The sequence below is a fragment of the Bos indicus x Bos taurus genome, chromosome 18 (genome assembly GCF_003369695.1).
Source record: "Bos indicus x Bos taurus breed Angus x Brahman F1 hybrid chromosome 18, Bos_hybrid_MaternalHap_v2.0, whole genome shotgun sequence".
Taxonomy (NCBI): domain Eukaryota; kingdom Metazoa; phylum Chordata; class Mammalia; order Artiodactyla; family Bovidae; genus Bos; species Bos indicus x Bos taurus.
This window is the reverse complement of record NC_040093.1, coordinates 1,323,732-1,351,011: the sequence shown is the minus strand read 5'-3', so window position 1 is coordinate 1,351,011 and position 27,280 is coordinate 1,323,732. Positions and strand designations below refer to the sequence as shown.

Genomic DNA, 27,280 nt, shown 5'->3' with positions numbered 1-27,280 from the left:
GCACTCGGCACCTCTGGGAGCAGGCTTGTGTAGCTTTGTGGTGGAACAGCACACAGAGCCGAGACGGTTAGACCTGGGCTCTGTGTTGGCCCAGCCGTTCACCAGTTGTGGGCTCTTTGGCACATCACATTATCTGCCTGATTGTTGCTTTCTGTATGGTTTTTATCTATAAAATGGTGCTACTCACAGACTCCGAAAACAAACTTATGGTTATGAAAGAGCAAAGCAGGTGTGGTGAGGGGTAAATTAAGAGTTTGGGATCAACAGATACACACCTCTATATATAATAATAGATAAACAACAAGGTTCTAATACAGCACAGGGACTATATTCAGTATCTTATAATAACCTATAACGGAAAAGAATCTGAAAAGCAGTGTGGGTATTTGTGTATGTGAATCACTTTTCCTGTACACCCGATACAAACATGACATTGTAAATGAACTTTAACTTTAAAAAAAATGGTGGTCCAGTGGTTGAGTCTCTGCCCTCCTGATTCAGAGGGTGATGGTGTGATGCTTGGTCACTGAACTAGGATCCTGCATGGCTAAAAAAGAAAAGTGCCGATCGTAGTATGTACTTGCTGAGAATGCTGTGAGGAAACCCTGGGGTAGACTCACCTGTGGTCTGTAGAAACAACAGTACAGAACTTTGCTTGTGTTCTAAAAACGGAACTTAGCAACGGAGACACGTAACCTTGTTTTGAACGAAAAGAATCAATATTTCAAATATGTCAGTTGTTTAAATGACATCATAAATCTATTTCAATTCTGAAGTAGTGTGGTGCATTTAAGTTGCTTGAACACAGTCCTTTGACTGTGTTAACTGTGTATTAGCTTTTGATTTAGTGTTAGGAATAAAAGCTCCATGCAGTGTGGCGTGTCTTTGGTTTCTGGGTCGCGGTTCCACATTTTGTGTGCATGGGAGCAGCTTCATTCTGAGGTCCACATCCCGAAGTCTCACACGAGACTGAGAGGTCTTCCCAGTTTTCACAGAAGCCCCCATGTCTTCCTTTTTTCTCCATGCCCAGGGTGTCCTGTCCCCAGACCTGAGCTGATCTACCGGCTGGAGCACGGGCAGGAGCTGTGGACGGTGAAGAGAGACCTCTCCCGAAGCACCTGTGCAGGTAGGAGCCAAGCTGTGGGCAGAGACCCTGCCGGAAGCCACGGGCCCTGGTTCCCTGGGAAGCGTCTTGTTCGGGCCTCTGGTGGTCTGGAAGCCACGGAGCCCTTTGACCCCAGGTCCCTCTGTCCTCGCCGAGGACAGCGGTGTACGAGCTCAGATGTGTCCTGGGCTTCAGGCCTGCGTGCCGACCACCGGCTCTGTGGTCCCAGTGAAATTTGGGATCTCCTTGTGTCTGCACGTAAGTTCGTCTGAGTTACAGCCTGGCTGCTGTGTCAGAGGGACTCCGGTGTCTCGGAGCTCAAGCACGTGGAGGCGCTGTTTCTGACTCGCACCCCGTCCTGTGGGTCGCGGGGAGCTCTGCAGCACGCGGCCGCTCGGGGCCCTGGGTTCGTTCTGTCGTCAGTGTGTGACTTCAGGTGCCCTGACCCCTGCAGCTAGCAGAGAAGTGGGGGATGACGCCACTCTGACTCCCATAAACAGCAGCCCTCTGATCCCTCCACTGGAAGGCACTGGGCTCTTGGCCACACTTGGGGGGTGGGCAGAGAGCTGTGACTGAGCCCTCCGTCTCAGGAGAGGAGCAGGAGGTTGGTGAGGGGGGTCTGCTCCTAAAGGCGCCAGTCAACAGTAGTCGCTCTGACCTGGGGTTGCTGGGGGTGTGCAGTTTTAAAACATAAAACTGCTCAGCACAGGGTCTGAGCCGTAGTCAGTGTCTCGTGGGAAGTGAGCTGCTGGTACCGCCACGTCCCGTTAGTCACGATGAACAGTGTGGTTCACGTCTTCCCTGCCCAGCGCCTCTCCAGCACTCCTCTGCTTCCCCTTTCCCAAACTATCGTTTCAGACACTGAGGAGCCCTCCCTTGTCCCCTGTCGCCCGTCTCCTCCTGTTGGGTAAAGCCTCCCAGTGACGTTTGTCCTGTGTGCCCACGTCTGGGCTGCTGAGGGCACTGGAGCCGTCGTATGTGATGCTGGGGCTGCTGCAGAGGCGTGCTCTTTCCACTCCTAGTCACTCCGTGGCCCAGCTGGCCTGTGAGCGTTTGTGGGGCCATCGGTGGCCCCTCAGAGGGGCATCCCAGCCTCTGCCCCCTGCTCTCCACACACCTCCACCTGAGGATCTCAGAGGCAGCCAGTGAGCACGCCTGGCAGAGAACCCATCCCGGTGCTCACTCCTCCCCTCCTACGCCTGAGCATGTGGTCCTGCCGTCCGCACAGGCTGGAGACTGGATGCCGCCCCAGACCCTCGACCCACCCCCAGCAGCCCTGCGTCCGGCCCTCCCGACAGGGATTGCCTCCCCAGTGCCGGTGTCTCAGCGCATGGCCCTGGGGTGTCAGCAGGGCTCCACAGTAAACTCCTGCTTGGTCCTCAGCCCTTCTGCACTCAGATTCCCAGGCTGTGGTTTTCCTTTCCCTGGTGGAAGAGACCTTGGCACATTTCATGGCCAGTTCTTGAACCAGAGTCTAGGTCACACCTTTTAGGGAAAGTGTTTCTATTTACTGCTTGTTTAGTAACTGAAAGTGCAAGTGAAGTCGCTCAGTCGTGTCCGACTCTTGGTGACCCCATGGACTGTAGCCCGCCAGGCTCCTCTGTCCATGGGATTTTCCAGGCAAGAATCCTGGAGCGGGTGGCCATTTCCTTCTCCAGGGGATCTTGCTGACCCAGGGATCAAACCCGGGTCTCCCACATTGCAGGCAGATGCTTTACCTTCTGAGCCACCAGGGAAGCCCCTTAGTAACTTTATCCTTTGTCTACTTAACATAAAAATGTGCCCAAGTTTCTGCACTTGAAGCAAATAAAAAATATTCCTGTTTCATATTTATCCACTCTCTAGGGCATTTACTTTTTTACATTTCATCATTCTCATAAACAGTGCTACCAGGAACGTTCGTATGTATTGGTCATCTTGCACACGATTAGGCCTGTCTTTTGTCATTTTTAGGAGTAAAATTGTTGGATTGTAGCTGTGCAAACTTTCAAGTTTAGGTGACAATTGCTGTGGTTTTCTAAAAGAGATCTGCCCATCTATAATTCTCTAGATTCCACTGACTGTGTCCTGTTCTGTCTTTCATGCTCTCAGGCATGTTTATTTTTGCTTAACGAACTGACAAAACTGTGTGTTAGGTGAGCTTGCCTTGCATTTCCTTAATTGTTCACAAGCTTTAGCTTCTCATCATGTAATTATCGGCCCATTTGTACAGTTGTCCTCCTCATCTGCAGGTTCTGACTCTGGATTCATCAAGCATGGATTGAAGACACTGGAGGAAAAGAAAATCCCAGAAAGCTCGAAAAAGCAAAACTTGAGTTTGCCTTGTGCTGGCAATTATTTACACAGTATTTACATTGTATTAGATATTACAAGCAAGAGACAATTTAAAGTACACAGGAGGATGTGTGTAGGTTATATGCAAAAACTGCCATTTTATGCAAAGGACTTGAGCATCTTTGGATTTGGGTGTTGAGCAGGAAGTGTCTGACACCAGTTATTCCCCTGTGGATACTGACGAACAACTGTATTTTCTTCTTTGAAATGTCAGTTCATCGAAAACTCTAGGTGTTAACTTATTTGCCTTTTGTTTTTAGGAATTTTTGTACATTACTGATACTTTTATCAGTTATAGGTGCTGCTCCATCCCTAATATCAAAAAGATGTCCTCATTATAAGATGTTCTAAGCTTGGCACCTGACATTTAACTCTTTCTGGTGTGAGGTAGAATTTGAGGATAGTGTGAGACAGGAATACGGTGTTGTCATTCCCAGCGTCACCCATTTTTCTAGCTCCATTTACTTTATGTTCTTTGCTTTTACTGTGAACTGCTCTCCCTTCTCTTCCATTCCCCAGAGCTCCACGTGTGTGTGTTTCCCGGGCTCTCTGTTCTTTTTCCATTGCCTGTGTGTCTTTAGTTTGGGTTTAGTTTCTTTCTTTTCCTGCTAAAGTTGTTAAGTTAGGTTGTTGACTTGACATCTTTTTTGTTTTTCACTGAAAGTGTTTATAGCTAGAAATCTCCCTCTTAACAACTGCATTCACTGCATCCTGTAAGTTTTGGTGTTTTTTTTGTTTGTTTTCATTAGAAACAAATTATACTTTTTTTGATATATTTTTAAATCTATTGAGATTTAATTTGTGATTTAACCTATGGTCTGTTCTGGAAAATGTTCCATGTATACTCGAGAGGAATGTGTATGCTATTGTTGTGTAGAGTGTTCTGTATGTATCTGTTAGATACAGTCGGTTTGTGTTAAGTCTTCTGTTTCTATACTTACCCTTTGTCTGGTTGTTCTCTCCATTATTCAGAATGGGATATTGAAGCCTCCATGTTTTTTGTAGTGTTGTCTCTTTCTCTTCCGTTCTTTCATTCTTTGGTTCATGTATTTTGATCTTCTTTCAGTATGTAGTTGTTTACAGTCATATTTTCTTGCTATATTATAACTTTTACTTATATAATATCTTTCATTGTTGTTTGTAATCTTTTTTGATTTAAAGTCCGTTTTGTCTGATTTTAATGTAGACGATTTGTCTGCTCTCTTTTTGTTAGTATTTGTACAGAATCTTCTTCCCTGTTTTGACTTTCAGTTTGTGTCTTTGTATCTGAAGTGAGTCTCTAGTGGAAAACATATAGTTGGGTCATGTGTTATCAATTCTGCTAATTTCTGTTTGTTAATTGAAGAGTTTAACCATTTACATTTAAAGTGTTAGTGATATGGAGAGACTTCTGTCATTTTGGTATTTGATTTCTATATGTGTTATAGTTTTTGATTCTCATTCTTGCTTTATAGTCTGGTGTTTAGTTGATATTTTGTAGTGAAACTTTTAAATTCCTTTCTCATTTCCTTCTGCATACATTCTCTAGGTATTTATGGCTATCATGGGATTATATTTGATGTATGTATTAAAGTTTTACCATTAATATGATTTTATACCAGCCTAACTTCAGCAACATCAGAAATCCTTTACAGCTCCGTCATTACCCCTTTCAAGTGTTTGTGTCACAAAATTACATCTTTGTATGTTGTACGCCTAGAAACGTAAAACTACTAATTCTTTTAAATGTGTTAGTCTCTTAAATTTCTAGAAAGCTACACATGGACTTATAAGCTAAAGTTATAATAATACTAGCCTTTAGGTTAACAATTTGAACAAACAATCTTCTAAATCATGTAAATACACAATGTAGAGTTACAAAATAATTCTATCTTTAATAACTGCCCATGTATTTACTATTATAAAGCTCTTTATTTATTCATATGGCTTTGAATTACTGTCTAGTGTTCTTACATTTCACCCTGGAAGTCTCCCTGAAGAATTTCTTACAGAGCAGATCCAGTGGTAACAAACTCCTCCAACTTTCATATACTGAGATGTCTTAATTTCTTCCTTGCTCTTTTAAAGGACAGTTTTGCCGGATTAAGGATTCTTACTTGACACTTTCTGTTTGTTTGTTTTACACTTGAATCTATTGAACCACTGGTTTCTGGCCTCCCAAGTTTCTGATGAGAAATCTGATAATCTTATTGAGAATCGCTTGTATATAACAGGTTGCTTCGTACTTGCTATACTTTTTCTTTGCCTTACAAAAGTTTGTTTACAGTTTCCTCAGTGTGTGTCTGAGTTTATTTTTCTTGGAATTCATTGAACTTCTTGGACGTTTCATCCATTTTGGGACGTCTTCGGCTCTTCAGATACTCTCTTTGATCCCGTCTCTCTTGTCTTTCTGGGAATGTCTCAGTGAGTATGTTGGTTCATTAAGTGTATCACAGGTGCCTTAGGCTCTACTCACTATTGTTCAATCTTTCCTTTTTGTCTGTTTGTTAGACTCAATATTTAACATTATTCTATGTTCAACTTGGCAGATTATTTCTTCTTTCTGTATAAATTTTCGTTTGAATACTTCCAGTGAGTTTTTCACTTTAATTAATGAAGTTTTTGCTCCTGAATTTCTCATTTCTTTTTCTCTTTTTTTTTTTTGACTGCACTTTGTGGCTTGTGAGATCTTAATTCCCTGACCAGGGATTGAACCTGGGTCCCTGGCAGTGAGAGCCTGGAGTTTTAACTTTACTGAGTCTCCTGGGAATTCCCTCTTTTTCATTTCTTTTTAGGTTTTCTTTCTTTGTATTGATAGTTCCATTTGTTTTTACCTAGTTTTCTTGACTTTCTCTGTATCTTTCTTTAGCTCCTTGAGCTTTTATAAGATAGTTGTTGCAAAGTCTTTGTCCAATAAGTTTTCAATAGATTTTTTTTTTTAAACAGATTTTGGAGGGCTTCCAAACATTAGCTACCACGTCATCGGACTCATTAGCCTCTTGGCATTGATGTATGGCAATATATGCATGGAGTACTGCCAACATAAGAATTCCACTGACTCTCATTACATAAACACAACTGATTAAATCAGTGCCTGCGTGACTCAGTGCCCTTGTCTTCCCTTTGTCTGTTTCCTAGTTGTTATCTTATGGTTCAAACCATAGCCTTCTGATCATATAGTTGGTCTTTCAGGTTTTGAACTGAGTCATCTCTTCAGCATAAACTGTCTGGACCCACATGAGTTGTTTATTTGCATAACTCTCCCGTCTGGAATTGACTGTGCTTTTTTCCAGCACCCCATCCCCTTACAGAGCCATTCCTCTGGGTCCCTCTTTCAAGGTTTTAACAGTCCAAGATCAGGAGAGAAATAAATTCTTATCCTGGGATTCAGAGGTAGGGCAACATGGCAGACACAGAGGCACTATTTTCATCTTCATTTTTAACACTGAAATATTGAACTTCCATGCTGGCATTATTAACAGGTCTTTCTGTATGTTGAATTTCTTTCAGGTGACAAAGGAAAACCCAAGACCAGAGAATCTACCACTTCTGAGCCATCCCTGTTTGAGGGAGCCTCAGTCCAAGAACAGCTAACACAGAGAGTTTCAGAGGACTCCCAGTTGGGCCAAATCAACAATCAAGAAGAGCCATTGGAAAGGCATGAAGGATGCTTGAGACCAGAGATAGAACCCCAGAACGGGAAGCTCCCTGGGAATCCAAGCTGTGAACGTGGCAGCTTAGGGACAGCTGGTGGTGTGTGTTCAAGGATCGTAGAGGAGCAAGTCCCTCTAGGGGGTGCTGTCCATGACCGTGACTCCTGTGGATCAGGTAAAGATCCCCTGATTCAGGAAGAGGAAAGTCTCTTCAAATGCAATGAGTGTGGGAAAGTTTTTAATAAGAAACGCCTCCTTGCTCGACATGAGAGGATTCATTCTGGAGTGAAGCCCTATGAATGCACAGAGTGTGGGAAAACCTTTAGTAAGAGCACTTATCTCCTTCAACACCACATGGTCCACACCGGAGAGAAGCCCTATAAGTGCATGGAGTGTGGCAAGGCCTTCAACCGCAAGTCACACCTGACACAGCACCAGCGGATTCACAGTGGGGAGAAGCCTTATAAGTGCAGTGAGTGTGGAAAGGCCTTCACCCACCGTTCCACTTTTGTTTTACATAACAGGAGCCACACTGGAGAAAAACCTTTTGTGTGCAAAGAATGTGGAAAAGCCTTCCGAGATAGGCCGGGTTTCATTCGACACTACATCATCCACAGTGGCGAGAATCCGTATGAGTGCTTTGAGTGTGGCAAGGTCTTCAAACACAGGTCCTACCTCATGTGGCACCAGCAGACCCACACCGGGGAGAAGCCCTACGAGTGCAGCGAATGTGGGAAAGCCTTCTGTGAGAGCGCAGCCCTCATTCACCACTATGTCATCCACACCGGGGAGAAGCCCTTCGAGTGCCTCGAGTGCGGGAAGGCCTTCAACCACAGGTCATACCTCAAGAGGCACCAGCGGATCCACACCGGGGAGAAGCCCTATGTGTGCACCGAGTGTGGAAAGGCCTTCACCCACTGTTCCACTTTTATCTTACATAAAAGAGCCCACACTGGCGAGAAACCTTTTGAGTGCAAAGAATGTGGGAAAGCCTTTAGTAATCGGGCAGACCTCATTCGGCACTTTAGCATCCACACTGGAGAGAAGCCTTATGAGTGCACGGAGTGTGGGAAGGCCTTCAACCGCAGGTCTGGCCTCACCAGACACCAGCGGATTCATAGTGGAGAGAAGCCCTATGAATGCATGGAGTGTGGAAAAACCTTCTGCTGGAGCACAAACCTTATTCGACACTCCATCATCCACACTGGAGAGAAGCCCTATGAGTGCAGTGAGTGTGGAAAGGCCTTCAGTCGCAGCTCGTCCCTCACTCAGCACCAGAGGGTTCATACTGGGAGAAACCCTGTCAATGTGACAGAAGTGGGAAGACCCTTTACAAGTGGGCAAACCTCAGTCAACCTTCAAGAACTCCTATTGGGGAAAGACTTTTTGAATGTAACCACTGAGGAAAATCTTTTGCCTGAAGAAACATCTTACTCCGAATCTGATCATTCGTACCAAAGAGAAACCCCACAGTTTTCTTCCCTGTGAGAAAAACTATTGCAGGATATTAATTATCGTCTAAAGACTCATATTGGAAATTGACCCAACCTAGAGCCTTATTGTGCATGTGAGAGTTCATCACGGAGAGAGACCCAGTGGTTATTATGCACTTCGGAAAGCCTTCAGCTCCATCTTACTTAGTTTACATTTCACTATTATCTCAGGAATTTTTTTTAAAAAAAGAAGGGAGAGACTTAGAAAATGAACTGCAAAAAAGTTTCTTTCAGACTTCCTTGCCAAACTGTGGCACTTTGTCAGATTGCTTAGTTAACTGGTAGGAAGAGGGTTTTGTTCCCATGGTAAAGAACCTGTACTATGCGTCTTTATATACATTCATTGCCATCCAGTGTAAGGTGAGGCAGACAGGTCTGGAACCTTTCATCCAACGTCTTTGTTCTGAAACATTGTCTCTATTCTTAAGGAGCTTACATTTTAGTTTGAGCCGCTAAATGCTTTTATATGTAAGGAGATAAGAATTCACATATGAATGGGCATGTTGTTTTGCACCGTTTAAGACTATTTAGGCTTTGATTTTTAAAAGACAAACCTTTTTTTATATGGTTTTAAAGAGCTAATACTCAGACTTTTTTGCGGTCCTGTACTAATCCTGGTTTACTGATTGCTCTAGTTATATGGTAAGTCTTTTAATTGGGTAAAGTGATTCTGCTTTTCCCAGTTCAGTCTTCTTATTTAAAACTTCAGTATTCTTATTTAAAACTGATTTAGCATTCTTAGTATTTTGAATTTCCATATAAAGTTTTATGTAAGTTTTTACTAGAAAAATTATTGAATTTTGAGAGAAATTGAGTTAAATTGGCAGAATAATATGTTTAGAGTCAGCATGTTTGCTGTCTTGTGTCTTCCAGTTTATGAATGTATTATGTCTGTATATTTATTTGCTATCTCTTGATTTATTTCATTGTTATTTAATAAGTCTCAGTAGGTCCTATATAGTTTTTATAAGATTTATATATAGATGTGGGTTTTTTGTTTGGTGGTTTTTAGTAATTATAGATTGCATTGATTTTAAAATTTTCAGCTTCCATATAGTCTTTAGTATATATATATTTTTCATATCCTACAATCTTGCTATTTCTTTTGATAGAATGCTTGGGATTTTCTACATAGAAATATCATCTGCAAGTAGAGAAGTTTTCTTTCTTTCTTCTCATCTATATACCTATCATTTTCTTTTCTTGTCTTATTGCACTAGCTAGGACTTCCAATATGATTTTGAATACTAGTAGTGAGAAAACATGGCCTTGGCTGGTTCCTGATATTAGGGGGAAAACATTAGGATTTTAATCATAAACTATGGTGTTAGTTGTAAGGTTTTCTTCATAGGGCTTTCTTTATCAAGTTCAGAAAGTTTCCCATATTCCTAATTGGCTGAGAATTTTTTGTTGCTATGAATGAGTGTTGAATTTGTCCAATGGTTTTTCTTTAATCAACTGAGAATCTTGTGTTTTCCTCTCTAGCTTGTTGTTGTATATTATGTTTATGTGAGTTCTGAATGCCGAGCCAGGCCTGTATCCTTGGAGTAAGCCCTACTTGGTCATGGAGCACAGTTGTTTTTATACACATTACTGCATTTAATATGCTGGTATTTTGTTGAGGAAGTTTTCCTCTCATGTTATGAGTGACAGTGGTATGTATTAAGTAGTTTTCTTTCTTTCTTTTCTTTCTTTTTCCATCGTCATTGTCTGATTTTGGTGTCTAAGTGATTCTGGCCTCTTAACATGTGTTAAAAGGTGTTCTATTATTCAGAAGACAGTGTATAGTATAGAGTTGGTTTGGTATCATTTGGTACTACCTAATGATTGGTAGTATTCTCCAGTGAACCATTTAGTCTTGAAGAGTTTTCTTTTGAATGCTTCTTAATTACTTATTTATTTTATTTAATATGTATAGAACTATTCAGTTTCTATTTGATATTGGATATGTTTTTATAGTTTATCTTTTTCTAGAAATTGTCCCATTTCATCTAAATGTTCTTATTTGTTTAAAGTGTTCCTTTATCATTCTGAGGGCAGCAGAATCTGTATTTATAACCCGTATTTTATTCCTGATGTTGGAAATGTGTTCTCTTTTATCTTTGTCAGTCTTCTCAGACATATATCAGTTTTTTAAATCATTAAAAAAACCCAGCACTTTATATCATTTTTTCCTCTGTCTTTTCCTTATTTCACTGATTTTTTTTCCCCCTGATCCTTATTACATCATTTCTTCTATTTGCTTTGGTACTATTTTCCTTTGCAGTTTCTTGAGGCGGGTGCTTAGGTTATTGATTGAGGATTTTTTTTTCACTTTATTAATATAAGCATTAAATTCTATAAATTTCCCTCAGTACTGTTGTAGTTTATTATGTTCTAATTACATTTCATTCAGGTCTAAATATTTCTTTATTCAAGACTGTCTGTGTAACCCATCGATTATTTAGAAGTATGTTGTTTAATTTTGCAGTGTTTGGAGTATTTTGTGCTTTCTTCTTGTTTTGGATTTCATTTGTTTTATATTTGATTTGGCTATTTAAATTTGCTGTGGTTTGTTTTATGATCAAAGATATAGTCTATCTTGAATGTTCAATAAGGCTGCTTGAAAAGAATGTGTATCCTACTGTCACTGGGTGGAGTTTGTATATGTGTGTTCCCGATCCTGTTCATTGATGATGTTTTCCCGATTTTGTCTGCTGATTTCCTGCCTCTAATTTCTATCAATAGCTGAAAAGGGGGGTGTTGTCCTGCAGTTTAATTCTAGAATTGTCTCTTCCTCCTTTAAGTTCTGTCAGTTTTCACTTCGTGCATTTCAAAGCTCTGTTACTTGGTACAGATGCACTTAGGATTGCTATGTTATCTTGGTGTATTGACCCTGTTATCATTATTCTTTGTTTTCTTTTTGCTCCTGGGAAGTTTTTTTGCTTTGAAGTATTCTTTATCTGATATTAATATAGTCACTATTGAGATTTTTGGTTAATGTTTGCATGGTTTATATTTTTCCATAATAATTATATTTTCAACCTTATCTATATTGTTACATTTCAAGTAATGTAATATGTGAATATTGTGAGTAGCATATACTTGCCTCATTTTTTAATGTCTATTTTACTGATTTCCTTTTAAAAATTGGTATGTTTAGGTCATTTAAGTTTAAAATAATTATTGATATTTTCAGGGCTTACCATTACCATTTTATGATGTTTTTGTTACCTGGTTTTTGTTGCCCTGATATTTGGTTTTGGGAGGTACTTCTTGTTTGTTTTGCCTTCTTTTGAGTAACTTTTAAAAGTTACTAACTTTTAATGTTAGGAATTCCACTTGATATATCTGTGATGTTTTTGAGAATATGTCTTGTTTTTTAGTGGTTACTTTAGGTATTATATTGTACATACATAACTTATCAGAGTGTACAGTATCAACATTTTAGCACTTTGACGTGTAGAAACTTACTTCCATTGGGTACGTTATTCCCCATTCTTTAATATAACTGTCTGTAAAGTGTTGCCTTTTTGTATGCTGAGCACCATATTGGATGATTTTTTTTTTTTTTTGCTTCAGCTGTCAAACCATTTTTGCAAAACTCATAAGAAGCACAGTCTGTTTACTCATTACATTGTTACTCATTACATTGTTCTTTTCTTCCTTCTTGAAATCCCAAGTTTCTTCCATTAACAGTTTTTCTTTTTAAATTATTTACCCCAGGAACACCTGTAGCCTGTCTTTTGTGGTAGGTTTTCTGGTAACAGATGTTTTTGTTTTCCTTCTTCTAAGAATGTCTTTATTTCTCCTTCATTCCCAAAGGATGTTTTTGTGGGGCATAGGATTCAGGGTCAACAGTTCTTTTATTTTAGTACTTGAAAGGCAGGTCATTTCCTTGTCTTCCACGGTTTCAGATGAGAAATCTGCTGCCGTTTGACTCATCATTTCTGTATCTGTACTCTATCCATTTTGTCAAGTACTTTCAGTGTTTTTTCCTTGTACATAGAGTTCAGAAGTTTGATCATGATGCAACCTGCCATAACATTTGGGGGCTTATCCTGTCTGGTGTTTGCTTAACTTTTAAAATTTTGTAGTATATGCCATTTGGAAAAATTGGGAAATTTTTAGTTATGCTTCAAATAGTTTTTTCAGCCCCTCTTTTTCAGGGGCTCCAGTAACATGAATGGTGGGCTCTTGCTCTTGTTCCATAGGACCCTCAGACTTGTACCTTTTTGTTTCCCCAGGGTGTTTTCCTCTGTTGCTCATATTGACTAATTCCCCTTGAGCTGTCTTTGAGCTCACTGATTCCTTCCCTCTTACGTATAATCTACTATTGAGCTCATGCAGTGAATTTTCATTTTGGTTTTTGAATTTTTCAGTTGTTTGCTTTCCTGTTTCGCTCTTTTATGCATCTTCTATGTCTTTGCCTGGTTTATGACGCCAAAGGAGGACTCAGGATACAGCACAACTTTTGGTCCAAAGTCATTGGTCTCTGGTAGTTTATCTTAACTATTAGAAATCCTAAACTACCTGCAGGAATGGAAGACCTGCAGTCTTCTTTGTTGTTATCCATAAACAGTTCTCAAGAAAATAAAACTGGGTGACCTTCAGCTTGTTCAGAGTTCTGTTCCCCAGAGAAGATTTGTGTGTAAGATTTCATTGCTCAGTAAGACTTGTTACAATCTGAAGAGTATGGGCTACTCCTCTTCCACAGTCAATATTCCTCTGTGGTTGAACACATTCCCCCACATTTCCCAATGTGTGTAGGACCTCTTTCTTTTATGCCTCTGTTTTTGGTCTTTAACTTCTCCCTCTTAATTCCCTTCTGTGTCCATAATCTGTACCTGTGTTCCTCATCCCTAGGTACTTTATGGAGAAGGCAATGGCACCCCACTCCAGTACTCTAACCTGGAAAATCCTATGGATGGAGAAGCCTGGTAGGCTGCGGTCCAAGGGGTTGCTAAGAGTCGGACACAACTGAGCGACTTCACTTTCACGCATTAGAGGAGGAAATGGCAACCCACTCTGGTGTTCTTGCCTGGAGAATCCCAGGGACAGGGGAGCCTGGTGGGCTGCCGTCTATGGGGTCGCACAGAGTCGCACACGACTGAAGCGACTTAGCAGCAGCAGCAGCAGGCACTTTGCGCCTCCCTTGTGCACTGAGCTGCGCCCTTCTCTTTTCTCTCACAGACGCGCTGTGTGACTCTTCAGTCCATTGCCTGTCCTCCCCCATCATGTCCCTTTCACACCAGTGACAACTAGAGGGTGATCTCTATCACGGTCACCTGGCTCACGCAGGTCTAAGAGTTCCCTTTTGTCCTCTTCCCCTACCTCCCAGCCCCCTTTGGACTGCTGCCCACCTCTCTGACTTAAATGTCCTTCCCTGCTTTCTCAGTTTTTGCCCTTCTTCAGAGAATCTGTCTTCAGCCCATGTTTAGCATTAAACAGTGTGCTTCCCGGGGTCCATCCAAGGCCACTGTTTTCTCACTTGCAATGTGTTCCATGAGTGACTTAACTCCCATTGAAGGCATTTTACACTCAGTGAGCTGCAGAGCTCCCCCAAATCTGTGTCTCCAGGGTGAGTGTGTCATGTCTGTTACCCTTTGTTCGTAACTGCACGCCTTCTGTATGTTCACACACGGAGTTCACGCCTGTGTCGCTTGGCCGGAGCCCACCATGAGGACGCGCCCGTAGAACGGTAAGAGCACAGACGCACGGTGCTGCGTACGGCCGCCACTGTCTTAAACGCTTAGACATGTCGACTCAGCCTTTCTAGCCAGTTTATGTGGTAGGTAATATTGCCCTCATTTTACACTGAAAACTGAAGACTAGAAAGGCTAAGGGATTTGCCCAGACTTGTACTGTTGTTGCCAAGTATGAGGTTAGGGATCGGAGCCATTTGGGCTGGCCACAGAGTCCATGCCCATATCACTTTCCCAGATCCCTTCATGTGGTGTGATCCTTTTTCCTTGTCACTACTCATTTTTACTAAAACGGATCAAGTAATGCGCATTGACCTCTGACCCCTGTCTCTCATTCTGCAGTACATCTTGGCCACCGTTTCAGTTTGAGTGTGAAACCATATTGTCTTCAGTGCTGGTGTCATCTCATCACTTTGTGAAAGATATAGGTAATCTCTTGAGTTTGAAGTAGCAGAGAGATCACAGAAGGCTAAGGCTGACTTGGCTGTGGACACTGTGTGTGAGGTGCCTGAGAAGCGTCTAAGGCCAAGGTTGACTTGGCTGTGGACACTGTGTGTGAGGTGCCTGGAAAACGTCTCAGTGAGTCCCGCTGTCTTGTGTCTGGCTGACCAAGCCACTTGCAGCCATTTTTCTTTCGTCAGCCTCACCTCCAACCACTGTCCAATTCTGTTCCTTTAACCTTTTTGTTTCCCTCATTAGACACATTAACATTTTTGTTTCCTTCAGTATATGTGTGTGTTAATGAGTGGCCACACACAGCAGTGTATTTTTATATTGATTGCCTCCCTCCCTCACAGAGTGTTTACACAAAGCTGTGTATATAATGGGTACCGTGTATGACATAATGTTGACCACAAAGAGAAACCACATGTGCTTATATGGACAAAATGGTCAGACTTTAAATGGAGTCATGATGAATGACTGGAAAGTCCTCAAGATTATCCAAGTTATGAATACTAGGAAAACATCAAAGAACTCAGCATATTGTCATGCTTAACATTGATGTTTTTTCGAAGCGATCTCAGACAAGGGGAACGGTATAAGGGTTGGAGTCCAGAGGAAGCCAGGAACAAGCTTCAGGAGTTCTAGTGAAGTTGCTGTCACGTCCGACTCTGTGATCCAATTGACTGCAGCCTACCAGGCTCCTCCATCCATGGAATTTTCCAGGCAAGAGTACTGGAGTGGGGTGCCATTTCCTCCTCCAGGGGATCTTCCCAACCCAGGGATCAAACCCAGCTCTCCCTCATTGCAGGCAGATGCTTTACCGTCTGAGCCCCAGGGAAGCCTTAGGAGTCCTGAGCACTTGGTTTAAGTTGTGTCAGTGAATTTCAACAACGTGTGTGAAGTGGCTCCTAGGGGAGCTCAGTAGAACCTCAGAGCCCAGTATTTTTATTGGGCACTCTGCTTGGAACGTAACAGTTTTGACCTTCAGAAGCATAGCAGGTCAGCAGCATAATACAGAGACAGTGCCTATCCTGAGCCATTCATCCTTTCTGGGCGTGATAGCAAGCATCCCAAAGTCTAAGCCCCTAAACTAGCCAGGGACAAACTGTGAAGTTCAAAGGATAGCACCGCATGTTAACTCAGTGTCACAGTGACTTAAATGATACCAAAATAGGGACGTGCAAATTCCTTTAACAAATACTACGCGAATACAGTTTGCTATGACAAAAATAAGTCATGGCTTTGAGGTGAAGGTTTAAATACATATCAGTCATTGTAACAATAGTTATATCACACCAAAAATTCTTACACGTGTTCAGGATTTAATGATGACAAAATATACAGAATATCTGGTGAGAAAGAATCATGCCTCTCAATAAATGTTTTATCTATTTAGATATATTGCCAAGTGATTTGACTTGCAAATATTCCCTGTATTTGCCTCTATTTCTACAGAGATGTTAACAACCAGGTTAATGCCATGTATTTCCATTGCACATATGTCAACAGTTTCTCCTTTATTCTTTCTTCCTACTATTGAAACTTGTAGCCTTGACTTCAAGAAAGAGAAGATTAACGAATATGGGGTCATAATTCCCGCATTGTTAAATGTGCATAACTGGAGATTAAAGAGTGTGTTGTTGCAGGCTTAGTCAAGTTCATGGACCTGTCTGTGAGTTTTACTGAGATGGTCATGGGAGTGTTTTTTCCAGCTGGGAGGGCCCTCTACAGAGATGTGATACTGGAGACCTATACGAATCTGGTCTCTGGTTGTACATGCTGCTCCCCTTGGTATTTAGGGTCTGACCCATAGACCACCTTTCCTGTCTCAGTCATGGGATACCCCGCAGCCTCTGGGGTCAGTGACATCATCCTTGAAATTTGAGGGTTAAAGATTTGTAATCTGTTCACAGGTATGTTACATACCTGACAATTGAATAGTCTAAGCTAAATTATAAATGGGTAACTTAACTTTGCCTTCCTTGAAGCAGTGTCAAGAGCATAGGCCTCTAATCAGACCACCTCATTATATACTTCTGTCCTTGTTCTAACCAGATGGATGGCTTGAAGGAAATTTCTGTCTACTGTGATTTTTAAATTTGGAGATCCATGTTTTAAGCATCTATTTGTTGTTTTTGTTTCCCCTCTGCCTATTTTTTGGTCTCTACCTCTCTATTGATTGTTTGATTGACTGCTGGGCCCCAGCAGCTTCCTGATGTTAGTTCCCAGACCAGGGATCAAACCTGGACCCTCTGCACTGAGAGCACAGAGCCCTAACCATTAAACCACCAGAGGATACCAAGACTGCCCCTTTCAGGGCTAGCCAGTTCTTAGAGGTAACAGACTACTCTTAGGGGCTATTCCTTTCATCTGTAAATTAAACAACCCCAAACCCCTAATAGAAACCCCTTCTCTTTCTGACTCTTATACGTCAATAGACTATACTTCTCATCCCCCTAACGGCCTGTGCCAGGCAAATAAGGACAGCCTCCATGCTCCAAGGCTTGACAGTATTCAGACTAGCCAATACCAAGCCGTTATCCTGCCTTGCCTCGCCGTTCCTGTCGAAAACAAGCTCTGGGTCGCGCTTTGTTTGCTTCTGTCCCCTGACCCGTCCCGGTCTTCCCCGCTGGGCCCTTTGCGATGTTCCCGTCTCAAGTTTCTAGGGATCTGTGGAGCGTAAATTTGCCCCTTTGTGTCAGTTACTACCATTTCTGAGTATCTTACTGTGGTAGATTCAACAGTTCCTGGGTATATTTCTAGAACACGCACGAAACATATTACAACGTCCTCGTAAGGGCCTACAAGGCTCTACACAGGGAGCCTGAAAGTGACACTGGGGATGAACACAAAGCAGCAGATGACAGAACTCCAGGGTCAGGATCCGAGTGTTATACTCCTTTCTGGTTTGCACGGAAGAAAACTACGTTACCCAGAAGTCTGAGCGCCGCGTGTTTGCGCCGGTACTGGGCCAAAGACAGCTGAGGGTGGGGGTGGGACTTCCGGGCCTTTTAATGCCTGTGCGTCATCAGTCGGTGTCCAGCGCGTGCCTGGGGCTGTAAGGACTGAAAGAGCTGCGCGGCCGCGTTTCCCCGGCAGGAGCTGGAAAGGCCGGTGAGGAAGCTGTATCTCACCTCCGCGTCGGTCAGTGTACGAGCCTGACATCCGCCCCGGGTCCTCCGTCACGGGGGTGTCTCCTGAGCGCTCGCCGGGGTCCCGATCCATCCCCACAGCTCTGACGCGATAGCCTGGGCCTCTGCGCCTGGGCTACTGAGGCTCGGAGAGCGAAGGTCCGCCTAGGCGTGGCCCGCCCTAGGCAGGATCCGGGCGGCGGGCGGTGAATCCTGGAGCCGCCTCTTTGGCCCCACGCTCTCCACAAGACCCCGCGATGGCGGCGGCGTGGATGGACCCGAGGCGGGTGAGTGGACGGCATTTTTAGCATTGCTGGTTCGGAGAGGACTCCTGGGCGAAGAGGAGGCTACGTAGCCGTCGGGTTTCTCATTGTCCTTGTTTATTTGCAACAAGAGGCTTGTCATTTATCCTCAATCTTAGCACCTTGCCTGTCTCGGTCAGGTGTGTCATCAGTGCGTGAAGGATAAATGAGGCTTTTGAGGTAGAAATTGCTAGGCAGTCAGTGTAGAACTCTGAGACCTGGGTCTTGTTTTCAATAAACATCTCGCAACCTACTCCAGTACTCTTGCCTAGAAAATCCCATGGACGGAGAAGCGTTGTAGGCTACAGTCCACGGGGTCGCAAAGAGTCGGACATTACTGAGCGACTTCACTTTCACTTTCCATTAGCCTAAAGCTAAATAAACCCTTTGTCCGGAATTCCTGGACTGTGTCCTTAGTCTGATAAATTATCAGCACTCAGATCCAGGGAAGTAATTAACTTCTGTTCCATATGCCTGAGAGCAAAACAACTGGTGATCATTAATCTTAAACCCATATATCTGGTCCTTTGTAAAATGGCCAGGAGGCATGAAAAAGCGTGGCGACTTAATCCGAGGAGCAAGAGAAGCCATCAGATCAGATCAGATCAGATCAGTCGCTCAGTCGTGTCCGACTCTTTGCGACCCCATGAATCTCAGCACGCCAGGCCTCCCTGTCCATCACCAACTCCCGGAGTTCACTGAGACTCATGTCCATCGAGTCAGTGATGCCATCCAGCCATCTCATCCTCTGTCGTCCCCTTCTCCTCTTGCCCCTAATCCCTCCCAGCATCAGAGTCTTTTCCAATGAGTCAACTCTTCCCATCAGGTGGCCAAAGTGTTGGAGTTTCAGCTTTAGGATCATTCCTTCCAAAGAAGTCCCAGGGCTGATCTCCTTCAGAATGGACTGGTTGGATCTCCTTGCAGTCCAAGGGACTCTCAAGAGTCTTCTCCAACACCACAGTTCAAAAGCATCAATTCTTCGGCACTCAGCCTTCTTCACAGTCCAACTCTCACATCCATACATGACCACTGGAAAAACTATAGCCTTGACTAGATGGACCTTTGTTGGCAAAGTAATGTCTATGCTTTTAAATATGCGATCTAGGTTGGTCATAACTTTCCTTTCCAGGAGTAAGCGTCTTTTAATTTCATGGCTGCAGTCACCATCTGCAGTGATTTTGGAGCCCAGAAAAATAAAGTCTGACACTGTTTCCACTGTTTCCCCATCTATTTCCCATGAAGTGATGGGACCAGATGCCATGATCTTTGTTTTCTGAATGTTGAGCTTTAAGCCAACTTTTTCACTTTCCTCTTTCACTTTCTCAAGAGGGTTTTTAGTTCCTCTTCACTTTCTGCCATAAGAGTGGTGTCATCTGCATATCTGAGGTTATTGATATTTCTCCCGGCAATCTTGATTCCAGCTTGTGCTTCTTCCAGCCCAGCATTTCTCATGATGTAGTCTGCATATAAGTTAAAAAGCAGGGTGACAATATACAGCCTTGACGTACTCCTTTTCCTATTTGGAACCAGTCTGTTGTTCCATGTCCAGTTCTAACGGTTGTTTCCTGACCTGCATACACGTTTCTCAAGAGGCAAGTCAGGTGGTCTGGTATGGGACCACCGTATATACAAAATTAAATTTGTTTTAATTTTAGATACTTTACTAAATTTTGAGGTACTTTAAACTTCAGTGAATATGTATTTTATATGTGGCTGACCATCATCAGTTCAGTTCAGTTGCTCAGTCGTGTCCGACTCTTTGCGACCCGACCCCATGAACCGCAGCATGCCAGGCCTCCCTGTCCATCACCAACTCCCGGAGTTTACCTAAACTCATGTCCATTGAGTTGGTGATGCCATCTAACCATCTCATCTTTTGTTGTCCCATTCTCCTCCTGCCTTCAATCTTTCCCAATATCAGGGTCTTTTCAAATGAGTCAGCTCTTCACATCAGGCAGCCAAAATACTGGAGTTTCAGCTTCATTATCAGTCCTTCCAATGAACACCCAGGACTGATCTCCTTTAGGATGGACTGGTTAGATGTCCTTGCAGTCCAAGGGACTCTCAAGAGTCTTCTCCAACACCACAGTTCAAAAACGTCCATTCTTCAGCACTCAGCTTTCTTTATAGTCCAACTCTCACATCTGTACACGAATACTGGAAAAACCATAGCTCTGGTTAGGCGGACCTTTGTTGGCAAAGTAATGTCTCTGTTTTTTAATATGCTGTCTAGGTTGGTCATAGCTTTTCTTCCAAGGAGCAAGCATCTTTTAATTTTATGGCTGCAGTCAGCATCTGCAGTTATTTTGGAGCCCCCCAAAATAAAGTCTGTCACAGTTTCCATTGTTTCCCCATCTATTTGCCATGAAGTGTTCGGACCAGATGCTGTCCGTGATCTTAGTTTTTTTAATGTTGAGTTTTAAGCCAGCTTTTTACTCTCCTCTTTCACTTTCATGAAGAGGCTCTTTTATTTCCTCTTCGTTTCTGCCATAAGAGTGATGTCATCTGTGTATCTGAGGTTATTGATATTTCTCCCAGCAGTCTTGACTCTAGGTTGTGCTTCACCCAGCCCAGCATTTCACACGATGTACTCTGCATATAAGTATTTAACTGCATATTTAAGTATTTAACTGTATAATTAACAATATACAGCCTCGACGTACTCCTTTCCCAATTTGGAACCAGTCTGTTGTTCCATGTCCAGTTCGAACTATTGCTTTTTGACCTGCGTACAGATTTATCAGGAGGCCAATAAGTTGGTCTGGTAGTCCCTTCTTTTTAATAATTTTCCACAGTTTATTGTGATCCACATAGTCAAAGGCTTTGGCATAGTCAATAAAGCAGAAGTAGATGTTTTTATAGAACTCTCTTGCTTTTTCTATGATCCAATGGCTGTTGACAATTTGATCTCAGGTTCCTCTGCATTTTCTAAATCCAGTTTGAACATCTGGAATTTCTCGGTTCATGTACTGTTGAAACCTGGCTTGGAGAACTTTGAGCATTACTTTGCTAACGTGTGAGATGAGTGCAATTGTGCAGTAGTTTGAACATTCTTTGGCATTGCCTTTCTTTGGGTTTGGAATGAAAACTGACCTTTTCCAGTCCTGTGGCCACTGCTGAGTTTTCCAAATTTGCTGACATATTGAGTGCGGCGCTTTCACAGCATTCAAAGCACAGAATGACACATCATTCTATCACCTCCACTAACTTTGTTCGTAGTGATGCTTCCTAAGGCGCATTTGACTTGACTTTCCAGGATGTCTGGCTCTAGGTGAGTGATCACACCATCATGGTTATCTGGGTCATTAAGATCTTTTTTGTATAGTTCGACTGTGTATTCTTGCTACCTTTTCTTAATATTCTCTGCTTCTATTAGGTCCATACAGTTTATGTCCTTTATTGAGCCCATCTTTGCATGAAATGTTCCCTTGGTATCTCTAATTTTCTTGAAGAGATCTCTAGTCTTTCCCATTCTATTGGTTTCCTCTCTTTCTTTGCATTGATCACTGAGGAAGGCTTTCTTCTCTCTCCTTGCTATTCTTTGAAACTCTGTATTTAGATGGATATATCTTTCCTTTTCTCCTTTGCCTTTCACTTCTCTTTTCTCAGCTATTTGTAAGGCCTCCTCAGACAACCATTTTGCTTTTTCGCATTTTTTTCTTTCTTGGGGATGGTCTTGATCACTGCCACCTGTACAATGTCACGAACCTCCATGCATAGTTCTTCAGACACTCTGTCTATGAGATCTAATTTCTTGGGTCTGTTTGTCACTTCCACTGTATAATCGTAAAGGATTTGATTTAGGTCATACCTGAATGGTCTAGTGGTTTTCCCTACTTTCTTCAATTTAAGTCTGAATTTGGCAATAAGGAGTTCATGGTCTTAGCCACAGTCAGCTCCAGGTCTTGTTTTTGCTGACTATATAGAGCTTCTCCGTCTTTGGCTGCAAAGAATATAGTCAAAGTGATTTTGGTATTGACCATCTGGTGATGTCCATGTGTAGAGTCTTCTCTTGTGTTGTTGGAAAAGGGTGTTTACCATGACCAGTGCGTTCTCTTGGCAAAACTCTGTTAGCCTTTGGCCTGCTTCATTCTGTACTCCCAGGCCAAACTTGCCTGTTACTCCACGTATCTCTTGACTTCCTACTTTTGCATTCCAGTCCCCTTGATGAAAAGGACATCTATTTTGGTGTTAGTTCTAGAAGGTCTTGTAGGTCTTCATAGAACCGTTCAACTTCAGCTTCTTCAGCATTAGTGGTTGGGGCATAGACTTGCATTACTGTGATATTGAATAGTTTACCTTGGAAACAAACAGAGATCATTCTCTTGTTTTTGAGATGCACCCAAGTGCTGAATTTCAGACTCTTGTTGACTATGAAGACTACTCCATTTCTTCTAAAGGGATTCTTTTCCCAGAGTAGTAGATATAATAGTCATCTGAATTAAATTCACTCACATCAGTCCATTTCAGTTCACTGATTCCTAAAATGTAGATGTTCATTCTTGCTGTCTCCTTGTTGACCACTTTCAATTTGCCTTGATTCATGGGCCTAAGGTTCCAGGTTCCTATGCAATATTGTTCTTTACAGCCTCGCACTTTACTTCCATCACCACTCATCCACAGCTGGGCCTTGTTTTTGCTTTTCGCTCAGCCTCTTCATTCTTTCTGGCGTTTTTTCTCCACTCTTATCCAATAGCACATTGGGCACCTACCACCTTGAGGCCTTCATCTTTCAGTGTCATATCATTTTGCCTTTTCATACTGTTTATGGGGTTCCCAAGGCAAGAATACTGAAGAGGTTTGCCATTCCCTTCTCCAGTGGGCCACGTTTTGTCAGAACTCTCCGCCATGACCCATCCATCTTGGGTGGCCCTACCCAGCATGGCTCATAGCTTCAATGAGTTAAACAAGGCTGTGATCTGTGTGATCAGTTTGATAGTTTTCCGTGATTCCGTGTGGTGGCTTTTCTTGTTTTGGAGCACAGGCTCGGTGGTTGTGGTGCACGGGCTTAGTGGCTCCAAGGCATGAAGGGAAGGGATCTTCCGAGGCCAGGGATTAAACCCATGTCCCTTGCATTGCAAGGTGGATTCTTAACCACTGGACCCTCAGGGAGGCCCTGTTGCAGCTCTTAAGTAGCAGAAACTAACAAACGGTAGGTCACACCACAGCCTGTACGTTCACTCTCTCCTCTGGAACTGTGCATGGAGTGCCTGGAGATGATACCCATAAAGTAAACTTTGCAAGCCAGGCAGGCTTCTTTCTGGTAGACAGTTTTGGCCTGAGCCAGGAACATAGCATTTCGGGAGGTGGAAGTGTGTGGACCAAAGGAAAAGCATACTGGCTGTTCCGGAAGCCCTCAGAGGGTCTACACAATTGCCGGGATCCTCCCCGCTCCCCCATCTGCTGAGACATGTGAGAAAGATACGATCTTTTCTAGCAAAGGAGAAGTTATAAGAAATAAAAAGCGGTTCATTCTTAGGACACTTGAACAGAAAGGTGTATACCCGGCTTATAAATAAGATTCCTAAAATGGCAGCTAGTTGCCAACCCTTTGTTCTTTTCACTTCCTGATTCTCCTTCCTCACCAGGACGTTTTGGCGGGCTAATTTCACGGGCTTTATCCTGGACATGAGGAAAGAACTAAAAGGGTGGGGAAAATAGTTACTATAAATCATACAATCAAAAACTTCGATGGCCTCCAGGAAGATTGTAACTGTGTCACTCTCAGCCTGTGAGCGGCTGGAGGAGAGAACCTGCATTTTAGGAATGAAAACAGCAGATTTCCCACTCCATGTGCTTACTCCCAGACTTTTGTAGCGCACCCTTCTGCAGAAGTAAAGACCGCCTTACGGAGCCATCTTTGATTGTCTGTCTTACTCCCGCAATACTGTTTGAGAGCATTTCCAGCAGGCGTGTCCTGGGAGGGCCAGACAGTGTGCTCATTTGCTGGAGGCTCCATCCTGCTCAGCCAGGACAGACAGACAGCCCATCCGAGGCCTGACTACAGCCTGCACCGTCCTCAGCAGTTCCTGGTCCCTGGTCCTGAGGCATTTCCTCCGGGACACGTACTGTCAGGTCTCAGGTAGAGATGAGCAGGGATGGCTCCTGTGGATTCTCCCTGGGAGTCTCCAGGATTCAGACAGCAACGGGAGCCCGTCCAGGCCCGTCCACTTCATGGAGGTATCACCGCCTTGGGTCACGCTCCTGTGAGGTGGGCGATGATGAGTCTGCTCTTCTGCCCACGTCTGCAGAACTACTTTCAGCGGTGGCTGAAGTGAATATAACTTCGAAGTTTACTTAAAACATCTCACGTCTTCATTAACTGGGGTTTTACTCTGCCAGTGGGTCAAGGGAACCTGGGTTTAAATCCCGCCTCTGCTCTCAGCTCATGTAAACTCTGGGTGAGCTGGTTGAGCTCCCTGGGCCTCAGATCCCATTACTAACATGAATTTGAAGGCAGCACTGGCCCCATGGGGGTCAGTAGCCAGTCATGTGGCCAGTCACCCAGTGTTTCTGCTATGAATATTTTTTCTTTCGTTCTCATAAATGTTATCATTCAATGAGAGTCTTTGTGTTGACTCAGAAATTATTCAAGGTTCAGAGAAAGTAAGCGCGGCCCCAAGTTCGTTCCACAGGCAACTGTTGATTTAGGACTTTGGATTCAGACCTCAGAAACGGGGCTTCAGAGCTGGGGACTTTCAGTCACTTCAACAAAACATGCAAAGCGCTCGCCATGAGGCAGGCACGCAGTGGGGACCGTTGGGGCCTGTGTGCTGTCACTGTGATCATTATTGGTGCTGGGATTTCATGTACATTTGCACCCTTTTTCTTTCTCATTTTTCTGACATCGTTGTGCCCTTAACCCTCTGTGCCCCACAGCCCCTGCAAACGGTGCTGACCTCGTGTCGTTCTCCATCGGCTCTCGCACGGGAGGCTCCCATCTCCTCTGTGGCTGCAGTCAGCCCTGGGTGGCAGCCGCCGCCTTGTGTCCCGCGCCGAGCGCAGCCCGTAGGAGGTGTCCGGTCTCTGTGCCTTCGCCATGGAGAGGAATGGGCTCTGATCCCACCACGAGCCCTGAGACCAACCCGCTGCCTCTTGACTTTCCAGGTGCCTGTTACTTATGAGGACGTGGCTGTGACTTTCACCCAGGAGGAGTGGGGGCATCTGGGCCCCATGCAGAGGACACTGTACTGGGAGGTGATGCTGGAGACCTGCAGGCTCCTGGTGTCTCTGGGTAAGGCCCCCCACTCTGCTTCTCTTCTCCCTCTGGCTCCAGGTCCAGCGGTCTGAGAAAGCCTCTGCGGCCCAGCCAGCCTCCTCCCCCAGAGCTTCAGTTGTTTTCTGTTCTCAGCCCTTCCTGCCTGGGCCTCGTAGGTCTCACTGAGGGAGGGTTGGACCAGAAGTCTAATTTGCCTTTGGTCACAGCCCAAGGAGAAGGGTGTGTTGGGACAGAATGGGGGCATCTCACAGAACCCGGAGGTCAGAATTCCCGCTGGGCTGCCTAAGGGGCCGATGCAGTGACTTAGAGAAGTGTGTTCTGCCCTGGCTTCTGGGGCTCCCGTTCTGCCTCTCTGTGGGTTCGCCATGTCGCTTTCTTTTTGCAGTGCTTCCTTTTCCTTTTGCCGCTGCAGCTACTTTACAGAAGGAAGTAAGTCTCCAAGTGCTTGCTCTCTGACGCCTGCACCCCCTACCTCTGTTTCCTTCCGCATGTCTGTCTTGTGCCTGTGTTTATGCTCTCCTCGTGTCCTTCTCCCACACGCTGTCCTCAGAAGGTAAGGAAAGTAGGGCTGTTGGCCTGAGTCCCTCAGAAAGCTTGATCCACTCAGAAGGCACATGTTGATCGTGAACAGCTCTCCTTGCATTTTTTGGTGGCGTGAGTCCTTTCTTTTGTGAAATCTTGACAAGAGTAAGTGATACTTGATGTTTGTACACGTGTCTCTATTTGATCCAATCACGGTGTGGGATTCCCACCCCAAGTTTTTATTTTTAGTAGTTTGTGAAATACTGAATTCAGGTGTCCCCAGGTCCGCCCCCGCCTCCAGCCCCATTTCCTGCGCGCTGACTGCCCTGCTCGTGTCACCCTCTCCCCACCACAGCCACTCGTCTGAGGCTGCTGGCCTCACACCCACCGTTTGCCGTTTCCCTCTTACTGGAGCACTTGCGAGACCAGGTCTGGTGCGAGGCCCCTGGCGGCGAATCCCTGCTCTGCTGCCCTATCCGTGAGCGGTGTGTCCCTGGGCAAGTGACTGAACCCTGCTGTGGGTCCATTATCGCATAGGCAGTATCTCCTGAAGTAACAGCGTCTTCCTCCCATGGCCGGCAGTCCTGAGGGTGAGCGAGTGCGGGTTAGCCGCTGTGGCCCCCCGCTGCCGTCACTGCCGTTAATGACGTCATCAGCCTCCTTGTCAGGGTCATACGCTTGGACTCAGCATTTTCTGAAACAGTGCTGGGTAGCTCTGTACTTAAATAGGCCGGGTGCCAGAGGTGAGTAGACCTCCATTCATGTCATGGCTGCAGCGGGTCATTTCATCTGCCTGACCCCCGTTTCTTTATCTGTAAAATGGTGCTTATTGCAGTATGTACTTAACGTGGGTGCTGTAAGGAAATCCTGCAATAGAATTTTTCATGCAAGGTCCACAAGGACGGTCAAAATAGTACTTTGCTTAGGACCTAAAAGGACACAGATCTGTGCAGACATTTACCTTGTTCTTGAATGAACAGACTCAATATTTTAGATACGTATGTCGTTTCTTTTCTAAATTAGTTCGTAAACTTAATTCTTTTTTTAATGCATTTAAATTAAATTGCTTGGCATAGTCCCTGGAATATGGTTATACCTGTAAATAATGTTTTTTTAAGACTTTTTTAAAGTCAGTTTTAGGGTCACAAAATTGAGAGGAAGTACAGAGATTTCCCACAGTCAGCTCCCTGCACTGGTGCATGGGTGGTTGTTTAGGCACTCAGTCATGTCCGACTCTTTGTGACCCCATGGACTGTAGCCCACCAGGCTCCTCTGTCCATGGGATTCTCCAGGCAGGAATATTGGAGTGGGCTGCCATTTCCTCCTCCAAGGGATCATAGCCTCTTTCCTTATCTGTGTTCTCCCTACATGGTACATTCGTTACAGTTGATGTATCTACATTAACACATAATGA

General features: G+C 44.0%; 1 protein-coding gene across 1 annotated transcript in view; it reads left to right on the top strand.

Annotated features, from left to right (window-relative positions):
- Positions 1-27,280, top strand: part of LOC113875788 (zinc finger protein 805-like) — a 42,425-nt gene that overhangs the window by 6,444 nt on the left and 8,701 nt on the right. The window contains 6 exon segments of the mRNA XM_027514465.1: positions 1,031-1,126; positions 6,929-8,558; positions 14,591-14,676; positions 17,612-17,655; positions 18,009-18,110; positions 25,233-25,359. Of these exon segments, the coding sequence (XP_027370266.1) occupies positions 1,031-1,126; positions 6,929-8,558; positions 14,591-14,676; positions 17,612-17,655; positions 18,009-18,110; positions 25,233-25,359 (2,085 nt within the window).